The 24575-nt window shown below is 42.1% G+C and overlaps 5 protein-coding genes across 11 annotated transcripts; 2 read left to right on the plus strand and 3 right to left on the minus strand.

The window, feature by feature from the left end:
• Positions 1-358: 358 nt before the first annotated feature.
• On the minus strand, positions 359-2571 carry LOC147048091 (alpha-N-acetylgalactosaminide alpha-2,6-sialyltransferase 6-like). 4 transcript variants are annotated; one of them, XM_085926720.1, is made up of 5 exons: positions 2368-2571; positions 1841-1961; positions 1239-1654; positions 1062-1169; positions 359-950 (listed from the first exon to the last, which is right to left on the minus strand). In XM_085926720.1, exons 1-5 carry the CDS (start codon positions 2499-2501, stop codon positions 764-766), a joined length of 966 nt encoding a protein of 321 aa, XP_085782846.1. In that variant the 5' UTR covers positions 2502-2571; the 3' UTR covers positions 359-763. The 4 variants fall into 4 exon arrangements, with proteins under 4 accessions (XP_085782846.1, XP_085782845.1, XP_085782847.1 ...); XM_085926719.1 differs by having other exon boundaries at positions 1841-2035; positions 2368-2561; XM_085926721.1 differs by having other exon boundaries at positions 1841-2035; positions 2299-2502.
• An 824-nt stretch (positions 2572-3395) lies between these two features.
• LOC147048092 (uncharacterized) lies at positions 3396-5670 on the plus strand. The gene is made up of 2 exons (XM_085926704.1): positions 3396-3549; positions 3791-5670. Exons 1-2 carry the CDS (start codon positions 3541-3543, stop codon positions 5480-5482), a joined length of 1701 nt encoding a protein of 566 aa, XP_085782830.1. The 5' UTR covers positions 3396-3540; the 3' UTR covers positions 5483-5670.
• A 166-nt stretch (positions 5671-5836) lies between these two features.
• Positions 5837-10529, plus strand: LOC147048093 (uncharacterized). Of its 3 annotated transcripts, none has more exons than XR_015067783.1 (2): positions 5837-6042; positions 6515-6658. XR_015067783.1 is itself a non-coding variant. In XM_085926705.1 (2 exons), exons 1-2 carry the CDS (start codon positions 8214-8216, stop codon positions 10311-10313), a joined length of 1614 nt encoding a protein of 537 aa, XP_085782831.1. In that variant the 5' UTR covers positions 7935-8213; the 3' UTR covers positions 10314-10529. The 3 variants fall into 3 exon arrangements, 2 of the variants coding, with proteins under 2 accessions (XP_085782831.1, XP_085782832.1); XM_085926705.1 differs by lacking the exons at positions 5837-6042; positions 6515-6658 and adding exons at positions 7935-8337; positions 8824-10529; XM_085926706.1 differs by lacking the exons at positions 5837-6042; positions 6515-6658 and adding exons at positions 7935-8337; positions 8857-10529.
• A 2812-nt stretch (positions 10530-13341) lies between these two features.
• LOC147048094 (histone H4) lies at positions 13342-14193 on the minus strand. Its single transcript, XM_085926734.1, has one exon. It carries the CDS (start codon positions 14161-14163, stop codon positions 13852-13854), a length of 312 nt encoding a protein of 103 aa, XP_085782860.1. The 5' UTR covers positions 14164-14193; the 3' UTR covers positions 13342-13851.
• Positions 14194-15747: 1554 nt separating this feature from the next.
• Positions 15748-23462, minus strand: LOC147048095 (glutathione hydrolase 1 proenzyme-like). 2 transcript variants are annotated; one of them, XM_085926739.1, is made up of 15 exons: positions 23339-23462; positions 21929-22011; positions 21441-21448; positions 20281-20455; positions 19238-19368; positions 19064-19153; positions 18713-18905; positions 18463-18626; positions 17983-18132; positions 17633-17769; positions 17370-17557; positions 17153-17280; positions 16924-17036; positions 16676-16789; positions 15748-16481 (listed from the first exon to the last, which is right to left on the minus strand). In XM_085926739.1, the coding sequence occupies exons 1-15, from the start codon at positions 23429-23431 to the stop codon at positions 16335-16337; spliced, it is 1914 nt and encodes a 637-aa protein (XP_085782865.1). In that variant the 5' UTR covers positions 23432-23462; the 3' UTR covers positions 15748-16334. The 2 variants fall into 2 exon arrangements, with proteins under 2 accessions (XP_085782865.1, XP_085782863.1); XM_085926737.1 differs by lacking the exon at positions 21441-21448 and having other exon boundaries at positions 20281-20473; positions 21948-22011.
• Positions 23463-24575: the final 1113 nt, after the last annotated feature.

A 24575-nucleotide genomic window follows, 5' to 3' on the forward strand; every position in this document is an offset into this window, starting at 1 on the left:
AGGTCCGAAACAGGGCGACGAAAGCTTCTCAGGACATCCATTTGTGTGAACCAGCACGAACGGTCAGTACGCAGTTTCAACCAATCAGAAAGCGGCGCTAGCACACTGCTGGTATATGGCCATCTATCTTTTTCCTGGTGCCCAGGAGATGACGCAACTGGTCATCTAATCACTTCTGACAAACCGTAGAGATGGACGCTGCAACAGACTTTCTGTACCTTTCGTCAATGTCAGGTTGGTTAAACATGCAATCATGCATTCATACCCAATAAAATGTGTGTTTTTAATCACTGGAAGGGAAAAAACACTTATACAAAGCAGATTGCAAGAGTAAGAATCCATGTTGAAAGATGCATCAAGAGAATAAAAAAAATTTAATTGCCAAGTAAAATAATTCCCTTGTTTCTGCAGCCAGTGTTTCCACAAATACTTTTTGTTGCTGGCTGTTTCGTAAATTTTCAAGAACCACTTGTTACATGAAATACACTTGTCAATAAATTTGAACATTTAAACCTTTAACAATTGCTCAACCATAAAATATTTAACACATTGGGGGAAAAAAAAAACAAGATACATCATTTACGTCATGAATAAGATAAAAATACAAAGACTGCAAAGTTTTATAAAAACAAATCAAGAAAAAAACATTCCACACATCAGTAATTATTCTGTTTTTTTTGCCATCCCGCTGGCATACGTTGAAGAGATCCCTGAGATTGAATGCCCCCCCCCACCTCCTCTGCATCCAAGGATCCGTCTCTCCTCACCACTCGGGATGCACGAAGGTGACATTGTAGTGCTGTGCCCAGCGGGCAAACACCTGCTTTTCAGTGATGAAGCGGTGGTGGTTCCCTCTTTCTTTGTTTTGGCTCTGCATGAATTTCACACACTCATCCGAACCACGTGGCCTGTAGTAGTGATACAGCATCTTCTTGGATCCTGTTCGGTTCCTGCAAAAAGAAGGCTGCTCAAAAAATACTCCTTTTACCACCAAAGCCTCTTTTTGGTCACAGGTGTGTTGTTCGGCTCGTAACCGAATGAGATAACATCGACATACTCACCCGCAGTAACTGGGCGGAACCATCCCGTACACTTTGATGTTGTCGCATATTTCGATGGCGATGACCATAGTGAACCAACCCGTGCTCAGCCACGAGTTTGATTTGAATCTGAACAAGGAGAAAGGTGGGAGGTGACATTTTTGGAGCATTCGTGCGGTGTTCCAGTCCCCAACTAACCTGTCTTGCCCCGTCTCCCATTCAAAGAGCTTGTCGAATCTGTACATTTTCTCAGGCGCCAAGGTAAAACACAGTGCATGCTTGTAGGTGGAGCAAATCTTCTGGATGGATCTGTACATGGTGGCTTTGGAGTCCTTGGTGGTCTTGCTGGGTGGTCCCCAAAAGACAATGATGGGCTGGTAGTCAACGCCTCCAACCATGAACTCGTCGGGGCGTTGGACCAGTCGGTACACGCTGGAGTGGCCTACCACCCGCAGCGTTGTGCGCTTGCCCACGTCGGCCTCGTAGCCCGTCGTCGGCGCGTCGTTCATGCGGATCACGCACTCAGTGGCGTCGATCTGCTCGCCCGCTTTGGTGCCCAGCACGTGGCTGGAGCTGCTGACCAGGGCGCAGTGCTGGCAGTGCTGGGTCATTGTCTGAAAAGAAATTGCAGCAGATTGAAAAGGTAATGAGCTTTTTTGACCAAAATAAGATGTAGAAAGTAATGCTAATGTAGAGGAAAAGTAAAACTGACAGAAAAGAGATATTAGGGCTGAAATAGTTGCACAGAGAAATCAACTCATGAGTAAGGAAGGTTTTGGCGATAGCACGGTGGGCCTTACTCCTTCGCCTAGGATGGGCACGTAGTCGTCTTTGGTGGCCCATGTCTTGAGGTTGGTGGGCCGGGGCGTGTGGTTTTGGGCCATCTGGAAGGGCACGTAGGGCGCCTGGCTGGTGCTGACTCTGTACAAGATGGACAGCATCATCAGGATGAAGATGGCCACTGCGATAGCCACCCGCCAGGTCTGTCCTCTCACCTGAGAAAACCAAAGTCACATCAGTTATTCCTTTCACATTGTTGTCCACGTGAAGCTAGGGATTCACAAAGAGCTGCGTGAACGCCTTTTAGTGGAAACCTACTGAATGAAATACGTCGTATGGAGCAAGTTTCACATTTGAACCCTTTTTTTTCTATCAAGCCACTCAGGAAACATGCTCACATTATGTTCGATCGATTTATGTTACGCATCCTCCTAAATGCGTGCAAGGCAAGTGATGAAATACGAGAAATTCAAATTACCATGTCATTCATTCAGCGCCGCGTGATCGACTCGGCATTTCCTCGAGCGGCATTACCATAAAGCTTCACCGTTTTATTCGGGTAGTTGTTTTGTGGTTGCTCTGCGCGAAGCGGTTCGAAGGAAGCAGCCCTGTCCATGTTTCCGCTACACTCTCTGACGTCAGTGGACGCGCAGGCAGGACCGGTTCTGGCTGCAGCGGCATGTCGGAGGCACACTGGTTGAAGAGCAGGTTCAGGAACCAAAACTCATGCAAAAAAAACAAAACAAAAAAACCCCCACCAAAGTGCCATATCAAAGTCAAAGTCCGCTTTATTGTCAATTTCTTCACATGTTAAGACACACAAAGAGATCGAAATTACGTTTCCCACCGTCACACGGTGACTAGACACAGTACACGACACATACAATCATATAGCACAAAGAGTAATGAATAAGTAATAAGCAAATAACTCAAATAAATAATAAATAAATAAACAAATAAATAAATAGACAAACAAGAGCAGCAAAATGGAGCAAGCGTGCTAATAGCAGACAGCCAGACCATAGCGCAAAAGAACAGGACGTTATGCAGCCGAGGGTGGAGGGGGGGAGGGAATTCAGGATCCTGACAGCTTGGAGTACGAAGCCAGTGCAGCGTCTGTGCGCGCGCACGAACATCGATATACACATCGGTGAAAGTTTATTAAACGAGCATAAAGTGATGCATTCAACGAACTTCGTTTTTACAGTAGATTTCATGTCACGGGCCTTGGAGGTCCCGGGACCGTTAGCTCAGCGGAACTCATCCATCTTATTCGCAGGGTTGCATTAGAGCAGAGCTTCCGGTCCATCCAGGCGTTTCAGACAGCCCGAATGTTGATGTTTTACTGGTTTTTATGGATGAATACTCAAAAATGTGTAATACTGTAATGTCAGTGTTACACTTTCAGAGTTGTGTCGGAATACAGAAACGTCAAAAGCACGTGTTAGGACAAATTTTTTTTATTTTGAAAAACATCACCGTTTTTGTGACAAACAAAGCCCGAGTTTTACGTTGTTGTAGCATTCTAATTTACTTCCGGTTCAGTTCCGCGAGCTTTTGCGTCGCGAATCAACATCGACACATCTGATTGGATGGTAGAAATGCATAAACCCCTGCTTGCTTTATCCGATTGGTCAATAATACGGAAGTCCCCCTCACACATTTTCTTCTGCGAGATGGTTCCACCGTGACACAAGAATGCCCTTCCTTTGCACATCGGATGCCCACGGTATGTAAAAAAATGCCTCTATAGTCAATATTATTCCGCTGCTAATATGATCTCGTGTGACTAAAACTCTTCAAGTGTCGGTTGTCGCACCGGCTGTGATGTTCTCTGACAGGAGCTAAGCTAACTTGCTATAAACAACAATGTAAAGCTTTAACATGAGAAATGAGTGCATCGAATCATGCTTTTTTTCCCTTTTTCTCATATCTTTCAAATGTCTGAAATTATTCGTCCTGAGCTGCAGGGGCCCGAGTCCACTCACATCACTAAGTTAGCCGAGAACAAATACCAACAAATTAAAGATGAGTGGCAGCTCCCTCGATTGAGAGAGAAGAAGCAGCAGCCAGAGCCTTCATACACTAAAGAAGAGACAATGTATCACCACATCAAAGAGAAAGGGGAAAAGCCTCCAAATATTAAAAAGGTGCCAGCACATTCGCACAAAATAAAGGAAGAGCAACCAGAGCCCTTTTTCAATAAAGAGCAAGAGGAAGAGCCTCCCCACATCACGGAAGTGCTTCAGGACATTAAAGGGGAAGAGGAGGACGAAGACATCTCATCAACTCGGGTTCCTTTAAAGAGTGACGATGAAGATGAAAATCAAAGTGTGGAGAATAAAATGTTGGGGCCTCCAGGCAGGAGATCAAGTCAACACATGGCAACAGAAGGTGACGGAAACCACTGTAGAGGATCACAGACAGACAGCATCTTAGCTCCATTATCAGACAGTGACGGCACAACGTCACACTCTCCTCATACGTATGATGATGATGATGATGATGATGATGAAGACCAGTCTGAATGTGATAAAATAACTCACATTGAGAACAAACCCTGGAAATGTTCTCAATGTGGGAAAATGTTTGCTTATAAGTGGGATTTGAAACGACACATGAGAACACACACAGGGGAGAAACCTTTTGCTTGTTCAGTTTGTGGCAAAAGATTCTCTCAAACAACTCATTTGGCAACACACACAAGAACACACACAGGAGAGAAGCCCTTTGCCTGCGTGGTTTGTGGTAAAAGATTCTCACAAGCAACCCATTTGACAACACATGTAAAAACGCACACCGGTGAAAAAGGGTTTTCCTGCTCAATTTGTGGTCAAAGATTTAACCGAAGAGCCAATTTGACAACACACACAAGAACGCATAACCTCTTCGATAGGGATGACAGAATGTCACCCTCTCGTAACACTGACGGTGATGATGAACAGTCGGAATATGATCTGATGTGTCACACTGACAACAAACTGTGGGAATGCTCTGAGTGTGGGAAAACGTTTGCTTCTAAAAGTGGTTTGACAAAACACACAAGAACACACACTGGGGAGAAACCGTTTGTCTGCTTAGTTTGTGGTAAAAGATTCTCTCAAGCAACTCATTTGGTAACACATACGAGAACACACACTGGAGAGAAACCTTTTGCTTGCTCTATTTGTGGCAAAAGATACTATCAAGGAAGTCATTTGACAACACACAAAAGAACACATACTGGAGAGAAGCCTTTTGTTTGCTCAGTTTGTGGTTTAAGATTCTCTGAAAAGGGAAACCTAAGACTACACGCATTAACACACTCTGGTGAAAAATCTTTTTCCTGTTCAGTTTGTGGTCAAACATTTTCAAGAAATGAGAGCTTAAAAACACATACAAGAACCCACACTGGTGAAAAACCATTCGCTTGCTCAGATTGTGGTAAAACATTCTCCCGAAAGGGAATTTTAAGGTTACACATGAGAACCCACACTGGAGAGAAACCTTTTGCTTGCTCTGTGTGTGGTCAAAGATTCACTCAGAAGGGTTATTTAAAAATACACAAAAGAATACACACAGGTGAGAGGCCTTTTGACTGTACAATTTGTGGTCAAAGATTCTCTCAGAAGGGTCAAGTTAAAAGACATAAATGTGCTGGAGTGAGTAACGCTGATCAATGAAGCTAGTTGCCATGATGATGTTTTGGTGCAATCTATAGGTTTTTCTATTTGTTGTGCCTTCTTGGATACCATCCGATTGTACAGTATGAAACAGACACGAAGGATATCATTATGCATGAAGATTGACTGTATTGAATGTTTTCTTTTTAAAACATGTTTCCAATATCAGACATTTGTGTGGATGTTAATGGAGATTTAAAAAAATAAACCTTCAGTTTGCACTGGCTTGTGTCTCCTTTAGGTTTGAATTCTGGTTCACCTTGTACATACTATATGCATCCATATCCTGTACACAACAATGACCCTTTTCTATTTTAGTCTATTTTGTGTCTTACAGACATCATTGAACATCTTCATCCTGAGTAGAAAGGGCCAACGAGTTACATCAAGGAGCCAGAAGTCCTACTCATTCAAGATGATGATGAGCTCGAACCTCCCAACCTCAAGGGGGCAGAGCACAATCAGGAGGACGGAGAGGCCGCGCCCATTAAAGAAGAAGAAATGGCCGACACCATACGCATGCGCCCCGCCGACCGTGTCTTGACACACACAAAACATCGGTATGAGTAACTGCTGCCCTTTTGCTCGCTTGATATACAACCGAACGCACAGAATACCTAAAGTAGTATATCCATTACTACTGGACTAAAACATTATTCGATTGATCTTCGTGCTTGGATAAATTCGTCTCCGTTCATTTTGATGCTACCTCAGCCTAGCTTGCAAGGGTTTGTTAGCAACATATTGCTAAGCTAAAAACAAAGAGATTGGGCGAGAATGTGTGCAAGAAGGATACTGGAGTTCAAGGAGGAACCCTGTGGAATAAAAGAGGAGGACGAGCGACATTGCCAACGAGTGGATGCGAGTTGGCAACTAGTTGGGTTACACACAGCAGGTTTGCTCACGTTTCACTTAACTCCGGAAATACCTAACGATGTTTATTTACGGGGCACCTTTTGACGGTACCATCCAATAATAGTTGGACTTGATCAGATTGACAAAAAGGGATTTGCTTGTTTTCTTGTCTTGCAGATGTCGGTGAAGCTCTCAAAGAACCCCTTCAAATAAAACAAGAGGAAGAAGAATTCCTGTATATTAAGGAGGAAGAGGAAAAGGCTCTCATCAACGTTTTGTTGACTGATGTAACTTTTCCAAGTGAAAATGTCAATGAAGAAAGTGAGGCCAGCAGAAGGGCGGAGCCTACAAGCAGCAGTAGCAGCACAATTCAACACGTAACCGAAGCTGAAGGAAAACATTGTGGAGGATTACAAACTGATGGACTCATAGCTCCACTATCACAGAGTGACGATGACACATTATATTCACTTGATGATGATGTGGAAGATGATGAAGATGATGACATTGATACTGATGATGAAGTGTCTGAAGGTAATATGAAATGTCACAGTATCAAAAAATGCTGGAAATGTTCTCACTGTGGGAAAACCTTTACTTTTAAGAGCCACTTGACAAAACATATGGTAACCCACATTGGGTTAAAACCATTTATCTGCTCAATATGTGGAAATTGTTATACTGCTAGACATAGTTTGATAACTCACACAAGAATACACACAGGTGAAAAACCTTTTGCCCACCCAGTTTGTGAAAAGAGATACTCTCAGAATGGAAACCTTAAGCAACACACAAAAACACACAATATTCCTAAGCAATTTTCATGCTTAGTTTGTGGTGAAAGATTCGCTCATGAAGGACAATTAAGAAACCACACAAGAATCCACAGTGGTAAAACAGTTTTTGTCTGTTCAGATTGCGGTAAAAAATTCTCTTGTAAGCCAAGTTTAATACATCATGCACAAACGCACAGTATTGAAAAAAGTGAGGAACACTTTGCCTGCCCGTTTTGTGGTGAAGGTTTCACATTTAAGGCAAGCCTAAATTCACACTTAAGAACACACAGTAGTGTACCATTTGTCTGAAGAGTGTGGGGATAAACATCTTTTTCTGATACGCACACCAATAGTTTATTTATGTTTTTATATGGATGGTTACAAATATTTGAATGTGAGATCAGATGTCATGGAAAATTTTATCACACGAATAAGTTGTTCTGTTTGTCAAGAAGGAATTTGGTGAGGGGACATGTTTGTGTTATTAAAAGTATAAAGATGGCATTAAATGAACAAACCTATTTTGCTAGAAACATGAAGTGGATGCTGTTTTAATTGCTTTATACACATTGCAATAATACACACATTGTATACATATTACATAATTACCTTAGTTACAAAGCAAATAAAAAAACAAGTGTAGCATTTAATAGTATTTAAGTCAAAATAAAAGTAAAGCAACTAAAATAAAAAGTAGCTAACTAGAATTCTGCAGGAACATGCACACTTCACATCGGACGCGCTGCTACATATTTTGTCCAAGTGGAGTGGCCGTAACTTAAACATGGCCGACCTCTTGCGCATGCGCGCCGTAGATCGTGTATTAACCCAACACAGGCGCACACGTCTATTCACGTCACTGCAGCACTTTTCGTATAGGGGCTTCAATTGATATACTACAGAACTCCCAAGATAGTATGTCCATCACGACTTCACTCGATTTATACAGCATTCAATTAAACTTCGTGCGCGAATAAATCCGTCTGCACTTTGATGCTTCTCGGCCTAGTGTAGCTTAGCCTAATTTGCAAGCCGCTAACAAAGAGACGCGTTTAGGAGCGACACAATGCTGAGGTCAAATCAAGTGTGATCGTGTGAGAATGTGCGCAAGAATGACAGCAGAGTACGACGAGGAACTTTGTGGAACAAACGAGGAGAACGGGGGACACCACCAACGAGTGGATGCTGGTTTTCAGAAGCATCGAGTAGGGCTACAAACAGCAGGTATGAGCATGTCTCACTCTGCTTCGGAAATATGTACATTTCATTTACAATAGTAGCGTGAATCGGGTTGTTTTCCGAAGCTTTGTCAGAGAACTGGTGTTACATGTCAAGTTGCTCCCATGTTATCTCATTCCCCGTCTCGAGTTACGACTGTTATGGTAAGGCGAGTTGCGCTATTTTGTGTTTCGTGACTGCAGATTCGTCACAAGCGACTCTTCTCTGTTAGAACTTGCTTACCTTAAACCATCCAAACATCGCATGACAGCTGATTGAGCTCCCATCAGGCAATGGTAACATAACTTGACATACGTAACACCGGCCATTGTTAGATCTAGCCACTGATGTCATCGTCATAAGCCTGCTTCTTAACCGGAGTCAGCGCTCCATCTAGTGGACAAATGGGGAAATTGAAAGCAGCGGTTGCGGGTCCAATGGGATGTTGACGGTATAAATCAAGAAGAATGTGCTTGTTTTCTTGTCTTGCAGATATCAGTAAAAATCTTCATTCTTCTTTGTCAGATCTTCAGTCAGTGTCTCCTTGGACTGAAGTGAAAGATAAAGAACCCCTCCAAATAAAAGAGGAGGAGGAAGACTTTCTGTATATCAAGGAGGAAGAGCAAGAGGATATCATCAAGGTCCTGTTGACTGATGTCCCTTTGCCAAGTGAAGATGATGACGAAGAAAGTGAGGACAGCAGAGGAACAGAGACTCCAAGCAGCAGTAGGAGCAGCAGCTCAGGTCAACACATGGCAGGGGCTGACAAAGACCATTGTGGAGGATCACAAGCAAATGGACTCATAGCTCCACTGTCAGATAGTGACGACGAAACATCACGGTCACATGATGATAATAATGACGAGGAGGATGACATTGAAGATGATGCCAGTTATAAAAATGGCAATACTGATGATGATGAAGAAGAGTCCAATCTTGATACAAAGTGTCACAGTAACAAAAAACGTTGGAAATGTTCTCAGTGTGGGAAAACCTTTGCTTTTAAGAGCCGCTTGAAAAATCATATGATTAGCCACACCGGGGCAAAACCTTTCCCATGCTCAGTTTGTGGTCAGAGATTCTCTGAAAAGGGAAACTTAAGGAGACACACAAGAACACACACTGGGGAAAAACCTTTTGTCTGCTCAGTTTGTGGTCAAAGATTCACTCAGAAGGGGCCATTAATATATCACACAAGAACACACACTGGTGAAAAACCTTATTCTTGCTCAATATGTGGTCAAAAATTCTCTCATAAAGGATACTTAAAAAGTCACACAAGAACCCACACTGGAGAGAAACCCTTTGTCTGCACAGTATGCGGTTTAAGTTTCTCAGAAAATGGTACTTTGACAAAACACACTAAAACACATACCGGAGAAAAACCATTTCCTTGCTCAATTTGTGGTCAAAGATTCTCTCACAAGGGAAACCTAATTAGTCATACAGCAACCCACACAGGAGAGAAACCTTTTGTCTGCTCAATATGCGGACAAAGATTCTCTCGTCGGCATGCTTTGACAACACACGCACGAGCACACACTGGAGAAAAACCTTATGCCTGCTCAATTTGTGGTCAAAGATTCTCTCGTAGGCACGTTTTGACATCACACACGAGAACGCACACTGGCGAGAAACCTTTTGATTGCTCAGTTTGTGGTCAAAAATTTTCTAAAAAGGCATCCTTAAGAAGTCACTCAAGAACCCACACTGGTGAAAAACCTTTCGTCTGCTCAGTATGTGGGCTTAGATTCTCACAGAAGGGAACCTTAACAAGTCACACAAGAACACACACAGGTGAGAAGCCTTTTCCATGCTCTGTTTGTGGTCAAAGGTTCTCTCAGAAGGGAACCCTGACAAGTCACACACGGATTCATACAGGTGAGAAACCATTTGCCTGCCTAGATTGTGGTGAAAGATTCTATCAGAGGGGCAAAATTAAGAGACACAAGTGTGTTGGTAACATTACAAGTGATCAATGAAATATTGTAAGAAAATATTTATACTTTTAGAATTTTGAATTGTTTGCCACTGGATTATTCTGGTTGTCCAGAATTCTCCTCAAAGGTTTCCCATGGCCAAAGTTTAGAACTAACACAACGCATTGCATCTTTGTCCAATGATTTTGTGATAAGCATATTAAATAAGCAATCGATTGAGAGAATCAATCTGAAGCAACTTTGACTTTTGTTCACAACATGTATAATTATATATATTCTGAATAAAATACAAGTGCAAAAAGTGAGTTATACAGTGTATAGCGAGTTTTTTATTTATTTAACCAAAAAATCCTTACCATACATGGTCATCTTTTTGACTAAATAAGCTTAACTAAACAGTATATTTAATGGAAATAAAGTGGCAGTGAAATGAAAATGGCAGTGTACCTAATAGGGTGTCCAAATGACGTCACAGATCAACCAGCCAACCAGAAAGTGGGGGGTTGTTTGGGTGTGGCACTTTTCACTTTCATTTAAATTTTGACCATGATTTTTCCCTAATGAAGTGGCCTGTGATTAGGTACACCTGAAAATGGCGGTGTACCTAATGAGGTGTCCAAGTGACGTCACATATGAAACAGCCAATCAGAAAGTGGGGGGTTGTTTGGGTGTGGCACTTTTCACTTTTTGTTAAGTTTTGACCATGATTTTTCCCTAATGAAGTGGCCTGTGATTAGGTACACCTGAAAATGGTGGTGTACCTAATGGAGTGTCCAAGTGACGTCACATATGAAACAGCCAATCAGAAAGTGGGGGGTTGTTTGGGTGTGGCACTTTTCACTTTTTGTTAAGTTTTGACCATGATTTTTCCCTAATGAAGTGGCCTGTGATTAGGTACACCTGAAAATGGTGGTGTACCTAATGGAGTGTCCAAGTGACGTCACATATGAAACAGCCAATCAGAAAGTGGGGGGTTGTTTGGGTGTGGCACTTTTCACTTTTTGTTAAGTTTTGACCATGATTTTTCCCTAATGAAGTGGCCTGTGATTAGGTACCCCTGAAAATGGTGGTGTACCTAATGGAGTGTCCAAGTGACGTCACATATGAAACAGCCAATCAGAAAGTGGGGGGTTGTTTGGGTGTGGCACTTTTCACTTTTTGTTAAGTTTTGACCATGATTTTTCCCTAATGAAGTGGCCTGTGATTAGGTACACCTGAAAATGGCGGTGTACCTAATGGAGTGTCCAAGTGACGTCACATATGAAACGGCCAATCAGAAAGTGGGGGGTTGTTTGGGTGTGGCACTTTTCCCTTTTTGTTAACTTTTGACCATGATTTTTCCCTAATGAAGTGGCCTGTGATTAGGTACACCTGAAAATGGCGGTGTACCTAATGGAGTGTCCAAGTGACGTCACATATGAAACAGCCAATCAGAAAGTGGGGGGTTGTTTGGGTGTGGCACTTTTCACTTTCTGTTAACTTTTGACCAAGATTTTTCCCTAATATAGTGGCCTGTTATTAGGTACACCTGAAAATGGCGGCTTGCCTAATAGTGTCCGAATGACGTCACAGATCAAACAGGCAATCAAAAAGTGGGAAAAAATCACAGGCCACTTCATTAGGGAAAAATCATGGTCAAAAGTTAACAAAAAGTGAAAAGTGCCACACCCAAACAACCCCCCACTTTCTGATTGGCTGTTTCATATGTGACGTCACTTGGACACTCCATTAGGTACACCACCATTTTCAGGTGTACCTAATCACAGGCCACTTCATTAGGGAAAAATCATGGTCAAAAGTTAACAAAAAGTGAAAAGTGCCACACCCAAACAACCCCCCACTTTCTGATTGGCTGTTTCATATGTGACGTCACTTGGACACTCCATTAGGTACACCGCCATTTTCAGGTGTACCTAATCACAGGCCACTTCATTAGGGAAAAATCATGGTCAAAACTTAACAAAAAGTGAAAAGTGCCACACCCAAACAACCCCCCACTTTCTGATTGGCTGTTTCATATGTGACGTCACTTGGACACTCCATTAGGTACACCACCATTTTCAGGTGTACCTAATCACAGGCCACTTCATTAGGGAAAAATCATGGTCAAAAGTTAACAAAAAGTGAAAAGTGCCACACCCAAACAACCCCCCACTTTCTGATTGGCTGTTTCATATGTGACGTCACTTGGACACTCCATTAGGTACACCGCCATTTTCAGGTGTACCTAATCACAGGCCACTTCATTAGGGAAAAATCATGGTCAAAACTTAACAAAAAGTGAAAAGTGCCACACCCAAACAACCCCCCACTTTCTGATTGGCTGTTTCATATGTGACGTCACTTGGACACTCCATTAGGTACACCACCATTTTCAGGTGTACCTAATCACAGGCCACTTCATTAGGGAAAAATCATGGTCAAAAGTTAACAAAAAGTGAAAAGTGCCACACCCAAACAACCCCCCACTTTCTGATTGGCTGTTTCATATGTGACGTCACTTGGACACTCCATTAGGTACACCGCCATTTTCAGGTGTACCTAATCACAGGCCACTTCATTAGGGAAAAATCATGGTCAAAAGTTAACAAAAAGTGAAAAGTGCCACACCCAAACAACCCCCCACTTTCTGATTGGCTGGTTGATCTGTGACGTCATTTGGACACCCTATTAGGTACACTGCCATTTTCAGGTTTGTTCGCGAAAATCTACGAGTGACAGACAGCGCTGCTCTTATGCCAGCCAACACACGTATGCCAAAATTGATGTTTTGATTTTGTATTTGTTGGATTGTAGTTGATGGTCACTCACCGAATGTGATTGTGTTTGAATAAAAGGTTGAAAAAAAAAATTCGTGATGTCAACATTTATTTTGGGGGACACCAACTCATAACCAATTAACAGTTTGATTTCTGTTTTAATTGGCGAATATAAAAACAAAAAATAAAACACCTGACAAGTTTTAGCATTCACGTTTATTAAAATAACAAAAGACCCTTTAAAACAGTAATCGGTGAAATTACAGTAGACGTAATTTTGACGTAATGTTTGAATAAAAGGTTGAAAAAAAAATTCGTGATGTCAACATTTATTTTGGGGGACACCAACTCATAACCAATTAACAGTTTGATTTCTGTTTTAATTGGCGAATATAAAAACAAAAAATAAAACACCTGACAAGTTTTAGCATTCACGTTTATTAAAATAACAAAAGACCCTTTAAAACAGTAATCGGTGAAATTACAGTAGACGTATTGAATACTTAGTCGTATATATGCATACATGTTATTTAAAAACACCACTAAGAATGGGGTATGAAGACTAGAAGCTATGCAAAGTCATGCAAATCAGGGGTCTTATATCCACTCATGCAAATAACGCTGTGCCATTGCCACTCTGTGATTGGCTGTTATCAATGCATAGTTTGTTGCCGTCACGCCATTGCCACTCTGATTGGCTGAAAATAGTCAGTTTATTCTTTGAATTCCAGGCTTTGACAAAAGGAAAATTAGCTCTTTAGGAAAGTGTGTGGCCCTGAAAAGGACCGTTGGTTGATTTGAAAGCGGACCGGTTGATGAATTTAACCACCAAATCCGTAGAGAGTACGTCCTTGTCTCTTCAGTGCGTACACTACATCCATGGCAGTGACGGTCTTCCTTTTAGCATGCTCGGTGTAAGTGACGGCATCGCGAATGACGTTCTCGAGGAAGACTTTAAGCACTCCACGGGTCTCCTCGTAGATCAGTCCAGAGATACGTTTGACGCCGCCTCGGCGAGCAAGACGACGAATGGCGGGTTTGGTGATTCCCTGGATATTATCACGGAGAACCTTGCGATGACGTTTGGCGCCTCCTTTTCCCAGACCCTTACCACCTTTGCCACGGCCAGACATGATGCTACTATTTGCGTTCGACTACTCAGACTGAGGTGAATGATGAGTGGCTCTTACGGCCTGGCAGACATTATTATACCAACATCGCGGACCTGAAAGAAGAACGGAAAAAGAGACGTCACTCTACAGCCCCTCCCCAACGAATTCACTAAGCACAACGTTACCATATATGTCTACGTTTAAACGCGAGAATTCACACCGAATAAGTAATAGTCACAGCAACATTGCACCATTTATGTCATATTGTACATGATTATAGACTTAATAAAGACCCACATTTTAGTCTATTAATATAGAAATCTTTTAATTTGGGCGAGCAGAGTATCTATTCACACTCTTGGTTCTCATTGATTGGCTAGGGGAAGCGGGGAATCGGTTATCCAATCAATAAAGAGATGGTTTCCTGCCCTTCCGAAGCAGTAGTCCATGTGGGGAAAAAAAACGGAAAATGTGAGTTTTTCAGCCTCTATCTTCACCAACAAATAATAATAATAATAATAATAATAATAATAATAAATGTGTGCTACAGTGACTAGGCGCTAGATGACGCCATTGTCGTTGTCCTATGCACCCAGTCTGAGTTTGGAAGATGAAATCCCACATATCATACACGAACACACGCGCATGGGCACACACAGAGGAAATTGAGCAATAATGTTATTACGGGCTAGCATGCAGACCCTGTGAGGCCATTATGAATTGATTTTTAAAAACCAGTCCAATTGCTCATGTAGATTTAGTTACATCAGACAGCACTACTAATTCTTAAGACCTGGGCAGAATAGATTGGCATGGCAACATTTTGAGAATAGAATCTGATCGGAAAAAAAAACATCTATTGTCCATGCACGGTGAAAGAAATTTAGCCAACAGAAACACTGAATTGTCTACATCTCATGGATGAAATATCAGAATGTAGGTTGTAAATTGAGGGCAACCATACCCTCGTCGTGATGAAAACAATTTGACAGTCTTGACTCCACTTACTTTGAATGGCAGCCATTTTAATCAAAGAGGCCTTTCCCAGGGCAGACAGAGGCGACACTGTGCTGTGAACACATCTCAAAAAATGCCGTAACTAAGTGTGTGTGTGTGTGTGTGTGTGTGTGTGCGTGTGTGTGTGTGTGTGTGTGTGTGTGTGTGTGTGTGTGTGTGTGTGTGTGTGTGTGTGTGTGTGTTGCATCAGTGTCAGCAATACGTGTATGGACCCGAGGTGATGCTTAATTGGGCCTCGGAGGCATGAAACAGCCAGACTCCAATGTCTCCTTGTCTTCTTAATGACTAATTGCCAAGATGCTCAGCAAGTGGTGATCTTTATTAAGTTTGGGGGCTTTGGGAAGCTTTATATGAAATATTCACATGCACTCAATTTAGGGCTTTATTATCTCACCAAGTGGAACATGAGGCTCTCAATAAAACATTACCTTGATCAACAATGGAGAAGATGAACCATTCATTGTTTATTTTAGTTTTAACAGATTGGAGAATCTCATTCGGAATGTTTTCAACTTGTTTCCATAGCAAATCAGATATTCAACATATATAAACTGACCTATTTTCAAAATACTTAAAAATGATAACCACCACACATGGTCAGTCAAAAATGCTCAAGTGTACAGTATGCTATTTATTTGTACTTATATTCAATTTCATACACGAGGTAACTCAACGTGCGCAGATGAATAAAAGCACAACATTTCAAAGCATCTCAAAACAAAAAGAGACATTATAAAACATTCTAAAGAAATAAGAAGTTCCACATTCTTCTAGTATAGAAGATGTCATATTGCGATAAGTACTGGTGATTTTGGAAGCTTCTGAAGAAACGTCGGTCCAATAAAGAACAGTTGTCCTTGTAGCTACATAATGGCATCTTGGAAAGTACTGAACTTGACTGTGTTAATGATTTACAAAAAGAGTAAGGAATTGTACACTTTTATGATCGGCCAAAAAGATCACGGGGAGGCTGTGCTCTAAACATTCACAGTGGCTCCTCTTAAAAACTCAAGAGGACAATGAGGTCAATGCAGGCGACACCAGGATCTATTTAATTTTTTTGGTGCGCTTATCTAAAAAAAAAAATATTATTGGGAGAGCATTTGGTGCAAAAGACAAGAAGTTCAGAGAGTCTCTAGTTAATGTCCAATCGGAGTGTCATTCTGCAGGTGAGCTCAGTAGCCAGCAGCGTACGCCCACTTACGAGGATCCGACTGAGCGTGGAGTCCATCCTTGTAGCGGACGATGGCTTGCACCACGGCTCCGGTCGACTTAAGGAGTTGGATCTCATGGTTCTTCTTTGCCAGACCCTCTAAGATGTTCTACCAAGACAAGCAAGATGTCAGGGAAACAAGGAACTTGCTGCACTCCATTATAAATGTTCATTTCGGAAAACACAGTTTGTTCCTCATCCCTGAGAATGAGTGCAAAACAGCAGGAAGGATAAAAGGGAGAACATTTTGAGTACTGGAAGACTTCCCCCACTTATATGTTTTTTTTTTTCCACGGGGCTCACTTTGTCAAAATCTGGCTCGGCCACAGTGGCGTTGGGACTCAGTTGGTTGTGGAGCCTCGGTTCGGTCACGGCTTTCTTCAAGTCGTAGTCAAAGAACAGTGCCTTCACAATTACCTAAGAAGCACATAATCATTCATCACAACTATTTTTGGAGCAGCGTTCTCAATATTAATACCCTTTTAGAGCATTTGGACGGATGATTGAGTGGTGGACCATCCAGGGGCATACTGGCTTCTTGAAGGGGTTACCTGAGCAATGGAGGTAGTGATCTTGGTACCACCTGAGCCGCCTACCACCATCTTCACTTGGCGTTCTTTGTCAAAGATGATGGTTGGACACATGGAAGACATTGGCCTTTTCCCTTTGAACAGTGTTAAACAGTAGTGGAGTCAGTTATTATTGAACCCAGGTGTGTTCCGTTCGTTTCGTATCAACGGGATGATCGATGAGGATAAAGAATATATGCCTGCAATTAACCTGGCCGGATGAAGTTATTCGGTGACGGAGGCACCCCAAAACCGTTTGTGATTAACGGAGAGCTGAAGTCATCCATCTCGTTGTTGAGAAGGATCCCTGTTGACCTCGACAAGAATTTGGAGCCTAAACTGCAGGCCAGAAGTAAGCAAGAGAACGTTAAAAGAACATTAAAAACATGCTCACGCTTCCGTTTAAAAGGTCCACTGAGAGGTCATACTATTGGTTAATTGTACTCGTGGCCGCCACGGCGCTGCCGTCCTCCGCCACCACCGAGATGTGCGTGGTTCCGTGGTCATCTGGGAGATAAAACTCTGGTTCATAGTAGCTGATGTTATGAGTCGTCCAGTCCGTGATCTTTCCACGGAGCTCGTCGGCGTAGGACTGAGAGGTGATGTTCTCGATGAGCTTTGCGAGGGGAGAAAAAAGATACAAATTATTTTTGAAGTGGATATTTGCAAAGGTGATTGACAAGATTCTTACGGTGGTGATGTTGAGGAAATCACGATCTCCGAGCAGGGTCCTTTTCGCGTAGGCGAAACGAAAGGCTTCCGTGATACGATGGTACGTCAGGATCTTCTTCTCGGTGCTCGCCACGCTGTCAGGTGTCAAGTTGTACCCTATGGAAAATATTTGAGCTGTAACAGAAGCTAACTCGTTTTAAACACGGACCTGAACTCATTAAAATATGTTTTAGCCCGATATAGAATCTCATTTACAAACTCTTCCATTCCGAGCAAGCGGCTGGGAAAAAGCGAAGGCTGCACACATGAAAGCGCATCTTCTCTCCCACACAAAGGTACTTTTTTTTGGACACAAAATCTATGGTTTACCATTCAAGATGTTTAATATCAGCGAGAGCACAGGGCCGCTGGCGGGGGCGTTGGGAACAGCCATGGTGTACTCCCCCACCTTCACGCTCAAAGGCTCCTTATCCAAGACTGGCACATAATCCCTCAGATCCTCCATTGTGATGATTCCGCCTATGCAAGAGAGAGACAAACAGCGTCAATACACTTGGACTCAATCTGGGATACAAATCCGTCACGCTCGTAAAATTAGACGCCGAAGAGAGGGAAGATGTTTGCTGTGACGCTTTAGAATATTCACATCTTTGAATCAACAAAGATAAATAAAAACAAAAACATAAAAAGGCAGATTTCACAAGATGGAGGACAGAACGTAGCATTAATCTTAATGCATATGTAAAAACTTGTAAAAGTAGTTAAAAAAAGAAAGAAATGACATTTTGAGAGGAAATATAAAAGAATAAAAAAAATGAAAATATTGGAAATCATGTGAAAAGAAATGACCTGCAGCCTGGATATCTGTCACCAGATTGTGTGCCAGTACGCCACGGTAGAAGGCGTCAGCGCCCTCTTGTGCTATTTTCCTGTAAGTGTTTGCAAGCTTGGGAAACTTAATAGTATCGTTTTCCTTCAAGACGTCGCCGCCGCCGCTACGGCAGAAAACCTCACTGCAAGAAAAAGACTGTTTTTGTTTCAAATCCCATAAACTTGAACTTTCTTGAAAATGAGCATCAAGGCGGTTTTCACCACTCACCACAAGGCTACATCTTTGATGACGGTTTTATTATGTCGGGCCAGAGCTTTGGCCAGCGCCCTGCCCAAAGGAAATCCTTTCTCTGCCAGATCAATGCTTGGCTGGAACAAATCCTTCCAAGGAAGTTTGCCATGACGCTTGTGAGCCAGCTCGTAACCTCGAATCTCTCCCGGTACAGCGATGGATAAACCTCCTATCAAGTTATAAAAACAGCAAGATGGAGATCATTTCATGACATAATGACTATGTGAAGGGTGAAAGGTACGAGCAGCAACAAATTCATAGTAACAGCATTTACCGCTGTAATCAAGATCGAGTCTCACAGTGGACTTGTTGGAAAATTTGAAGTACCTTTCTGGGACAAATCAGTGCTGTTACCAAACATGTTCTCCGTTGCGTTACGAGGCGCCGTTTCCCGAGCGTCGATAGTTTCCACCGTTCCTGCGCATATTGCAGGGGAGAGCGTCATTATTATGTGCCAGTGAGTTATTAAGTCAAGCCGTTCAAGGTGAATTGGCTGTGTACCATTTGTTGCGTTGTAGATGGTGATGAAAAGTCCTCCCCCGATGCCCATACTGTGAGCGTTCATCAGGCCCACACAGAGCAAGGCGGCGATGCAGGCGTCTACTGCCGAGCCTCCTTTCTTCAATGTGTCACTGTGAAAATACACACAAATAGGATTTGACGTTGACGCTGAGAGAAAACAGTGAGTCGACTTGTTTGTCTTTTAAGATACAAGCTCCATTTTTTTTTCTTTTGTTGCTTGGACTTGTGAACCAAACAGATCTTAACAAAAAAAAATGAGCACGCTAGGAAAGTGAACCATAGTATAATAGGAAATACAGCAGAGAATGTTTTGAAAAATATTCCGGCAAATGTGTGCCACTGTTCAGTCATCTGTGCTCATTTTGCAGCTGTTGTATGCCCAAGTCAATTTCCATGTTCCCTCCGTCCGATGTTAACCACCCCCCCCCCCCCGTACACGGTTTCTATCCAAGTCATGGAAGCGTGACAAAGGGCTCTGTCATCCTCTCAGGGAAAGTCTTGTGTGTGACGCATATAATTAGATCTTCCACTATGGATCTACTGGATGTCATTAGATTATTGTGAGGAATGAGAGTGTATACAGTACAGTACCGTATATACTGCTTATGGTTTAGTTAAGCCTTGAGCTAGCTTTCATTAACGTGCGTGAATAGAGTCATGTAAGGGTATTAAAAGAGTCAGTGGCGGTTTCTTCGCCTGATTTCTGTGTGTCTGTTTAATTATCATGCAGTGAATGTGAGCGTGAATAGTTCTCTGTCTCTATAATTGACTGACTGCCTTGAGATCAAAGGTGGCGGGGTCATCGTGGTTGGCGAATAAATGCTAATATGATACGCTAGATGTTCAATGAGATTAGCAGCAATAGTATTTAGTAGTTATGAGTGGTAATAGTAGTATTCATTAGTTGTGGGGTTTTTTTTTTTTTTTTTACTTGACTTCCCCTTTAACAGTAAAGCTTGTCATACTGGGAAGCAAATGACCTTTAGCTCGGGGTCACAAAATAAGCACGTGTGCATCCTTGCCTGCCAATCACTGAACACGGCCCAGCGTCCGCCGCCACGGCCGCCTTTAAGTACACGTGATCGCTCGGACGTGTATTCCTATCCACGCCGAAGTAGACGCCCACAAATACGGCCACCGTCACCATCACTAGCAGCGTTGCCGCCAGCACGATCCTCATCCGCACCATTTTGGTGCCTTTGGAAACACTGAAATTGAAAGTTAAATAGAATGTCAAGAGTTCAAACAGTTATTTAATGACACAGATACATATATAAATATATAACTATAACAGAAAATACACAACCCCAAAAATATATACATCCACAAAAAAAGATTAGGGTATCCATATAGTCTTAATCAGGACCCAAAAACATCATTTAGAAAAATCACTTAGCATGTGTTGATTTGTATGATTTCCTGTTCCTGGCAGAAATGGCACTAACATTTCTCATCCCTCAAAGGGGCAGTTCAAAATGTGCTATCAGTTTGTTACAATCGTGTATCAGAAAAGTGAAGCACAAGGACAGAGCCAACATGAACTTAAACAATTTTATATCAACAAGATAGCATTACCATGTCAGCAAGAGCTAAACAAAGAATGGAAAACTAGATAGACAAAAGGTTGAAGAGTAAAACACAGAAGAAAAGAAAAAACAACATTAATGAAGCATGAATGGAGCGTGGCGCCAGACAGAACTAGACAAAAAGACAAAGTGGAAGAATAAAAAAGATGGAAACACAGCAAAATGAAAAAAAATATCAGCCATATAGAAACAGACCCCACACACAGAAGACAAAAAAACCAACAGAAAGAAACCAAATTTCAAAGTAAAGGCACCAAAAGAATGTACACAATACAAGTGAAGAATGCAAGAAAAGGGCAAACAGAATATACCTACTTGAAGGAAGTAACATGAGTATAATGCAGAACTCTGTCAAGACAAAAAACCCCACACAATTCCAATTCCAAGCAAATAAAATTTCATTTGCAAGCTCTCATCTATCCACTGCTTAAGACTTGTACGCACTGGAGACTCCGCCCATTCATCTAACCAAAAACTGGAAAAGAACCATTCACCACAAAAACAGGCTCTTGACAGTATTAGGACTCTTTTGGACTCTGCTTCTCTTGCCAGCAAGCAGAAGGAAATCGTAAAAGCTTCCATCACCAAAATGGCACATGCTCTCCTGGGTCCAAAGTAAACCAATTGGCGAAATGGCTAACCCGGCGCTGGGTCCAAAAGTACCCGAGCCAATGCTGGGTTATAGAAGGTCAAGCTGCCCAGTGACGTAACCATGCCATTAGTTGGAAGTCCCTTTTCGGTACCCACCAATGAGTGTGAGTTGGCTTTTGTGATTGAACACACTGGCTGACGTTGCGGCGAATTAGGACAAAGCCCTAAACTTCTTTCTTAATTTGTTTGCCCAAAGAACCAGAAAACATTCAGAATTTGGGACATAAAAGTGCAACGTCCAAATAAATGACGAAGTCAACAAAAAAAACAATTTGATTAAAAGTCATTCATGGTTCAACGCCATTGAGTTACACTGCTGATTATGTTATGTAACCTGTTACATAACGAAATATTTTGTCTTTTTTTTGGTAAGCAGGTTAAGTCCACATAAAGTAGCATTCAATTGTTTACATTCCAAAGAATGACAATCAACGAGCGTGATATGCTCTTACCTTGACTGGCGTCAGGGTCCTCTGCAACAAGAAACGTGCTCCTCGTCGTTATGTCGGCCGCATTCTGCAAATCAGGTGATATGCGACACTCACTCACTGTGGCTTTTCAATATGTAACTATCACTGGAGTCGTAAACCATAAGCCGGCCCACCGTTAAACACCTTGAGAAAATGCACATCACCAGACCGACCACTGACGCCGCCTCGAAGGATGAAGGCAAATTGAAATTAATTCATCATTTGGAACGTGAGCGGAAACCATATTCAACTGGATTTTTATTCCCAGCAGCGTTTGCAGTCTTCTACTCACTCCAATTGTATCATAGTAATAGCAGAAATATTTAGTTGTAGTATATTGAAATATTAGTCAAGTAATAGCGTTGTTTTTGGATTTCTCAGTAAAATTAGTATTATTTGTAGTACTGGTCATATTCGTAGTAGTCTCCTGGTAGTTATAGTAGTATTGGCCATTTGTATTATATTGTACTAGTATTGATATTTGAGAGTAGTAACAGTACTCAGTAGTATAGTACAGTATTCGAAATGCAAACTCTAACTTGGTCCCCCATACAGATGTTGAAGTCTTCGTGTCCAGAGTAAGGCAGACCTTGGAGATGAACACACTGACCATGAATTAATCATTAAGACGCCATTTCAATTCAGCCGCGTGACTTGTGCTTTATCTGCACAGATGGTTTAACTTCTCTGTGACAAAGATGAACTCTCCGCCACATGAGATGACGCATGTCACACATTGGCCTTTGGTATTATATATAACACAATGTTCAATGAAGCGCCTCCTCACCAACTACCAATCACCTCGAGAGGGTCAAAAAAACGAATCAGAGGGTGTTGGTCAAAAGTGGGATGGCAAGTGGGAATGATTTTTTTTTTGCACACCTTACAGACTTGCATTCTTGATTAAAAGAATAGCATCCAAATATTGTTCAACTTTGCCCACCGTATAATGCTGTCTAGTGATTCTGAGGATGCTTTTGTTGTGAGAGGTCAGGCCAGCAGCTGCTTAGAAAGCGCTCTTCTGATTGGCTGAGAGCAAAAAGCGCGTGCACGAGGGATGCAAGGGAAAAGAAGGGGCACGATGGGGGTTGTCGACACAGACTGCTCTCACATTCACACACTCGCGATGTGCAGTGTTCAAACTTTCCTCAGCATGAATGCGTTTGCGCGCACTTGGTGTCATGATTCGTCTGCGTTCTCGTTTACGCGTAACAAGAACAAAAACAACAACGAGGCGCGCTCTCTGAAGTGATGGGCTCCAAGTTGAGCAGGCAGAGAAGTCTTGATTTGGAAAGTAAATGGAGCAAGAGACGGCGGCAGAGGAATGTCACGCCGGTGCAAAGCGACAGAGGCGGCGGGGAGCTGTTGTTTACCTCCTTGATGCTCAAATCCGACAAGCTGCCGGCGATGCTGCGCAAACGCGACCACAGCCCGTATGTCAAGCGGGTGGCTTGGATCCGCGACATCCAGCGACATCTCCGGGAGCACAGGTCCGAGCAAGCGGGTGAAGTGCTCAAACTGCTGAGAAAGGCAAGTTGATTTGTGTTGGCTTAGAAATAACAAAGTAACGACTTTCTCTTACTTTTCTTCACACTTTCAAGTTTGTCATTGCGCGCATACGCACACAACATTGGATGCACCCGGCGGGCTTTAGTTAACAACAGATGAGGTTACATTTGCACTTCTGGTGACATGTTGTTGTACTTATTTAATGTTCCTTAGCATAGATCAAAACTTTATATTCACACAGGAAACTAAGGGCAGATATTTACCTGTACCTAATATTGTGGAAAATGAGTGCATCTTGACTTTTTTGCATACTTGTATCAATTTTGAAGCTCCGGTGGTGTCTGAATAAAGAATCTGGGACATGTTTGTTTATATTCAAAGAGTGGAAAGAAGTCAAATAAAGCTTTAAATTCAACAGATTAAAATCGAGACAACATAAAATGTTAAATACGTTTTGCATGACTTAAAATATCACTATCTGTAATGGGTTGGCATATATTTCTAGATATGAAAAAAATGCAAATGAGGATCACTGAATTAATGTGGAATATGTAAATTATCTAAAAAAAAACGACTTACCATTACTCTTACCTTTCAGTTTTCCCTCAAAAGGCCATCATCAATTTAAAGGAGGCTCAATTTTTTTCTATTTATGAATATGCGGATTAAATCTCGTGGCTTGATTGAACTGCTTCACGTCTTTGCCACACATCTTCACGGTTGCCAATAATTGATCAGATATCAATATGATTGTGTATCCACACTTTTAATCCGCACTCGAGGCGGGGAGGGGGATTTACCCCAACGAGAGAGTGAGCGCCGTTTTTAGACCTCAGCTTTAGCTTTCCACTTCCTCTTGGTAGCTTCAGACTGATCAAAGGCAGGGAATAGTCAGGATGCTCTGACGGGAGCACTTCTGATCAAGAGAACTCCCCCGTCGTTAGTCAGAAGGCGGAGAGAAAAAAATAAAAAAATAAACAACAACCTGAAAGTAACTTCCGGCCCATCTGTAGTTGATGTGGCATACATCCACTGTACAATGAACAGACGTCTTAAAGTTGATATTTGCATGAAGTTGAAAGGATGTGACTCATGCGAAAC

Source organism: Syngnathus leptorhynchus, chromosome 12 (assembly GCF_054491065.1).
Source record: "Syngnathus leptorhynchus isolate UIUO chromosome 12, UIUO_Slep, whole genome shotgun sequence".
NCBI classification, from domain to species: domain Eukaryota; kingdom Metazoa; phylum Chordata; class Actinopteri; order Syngnathiformes; family Syngnathidae; genus Syngnathus; species Syngnathus leptorhynchus.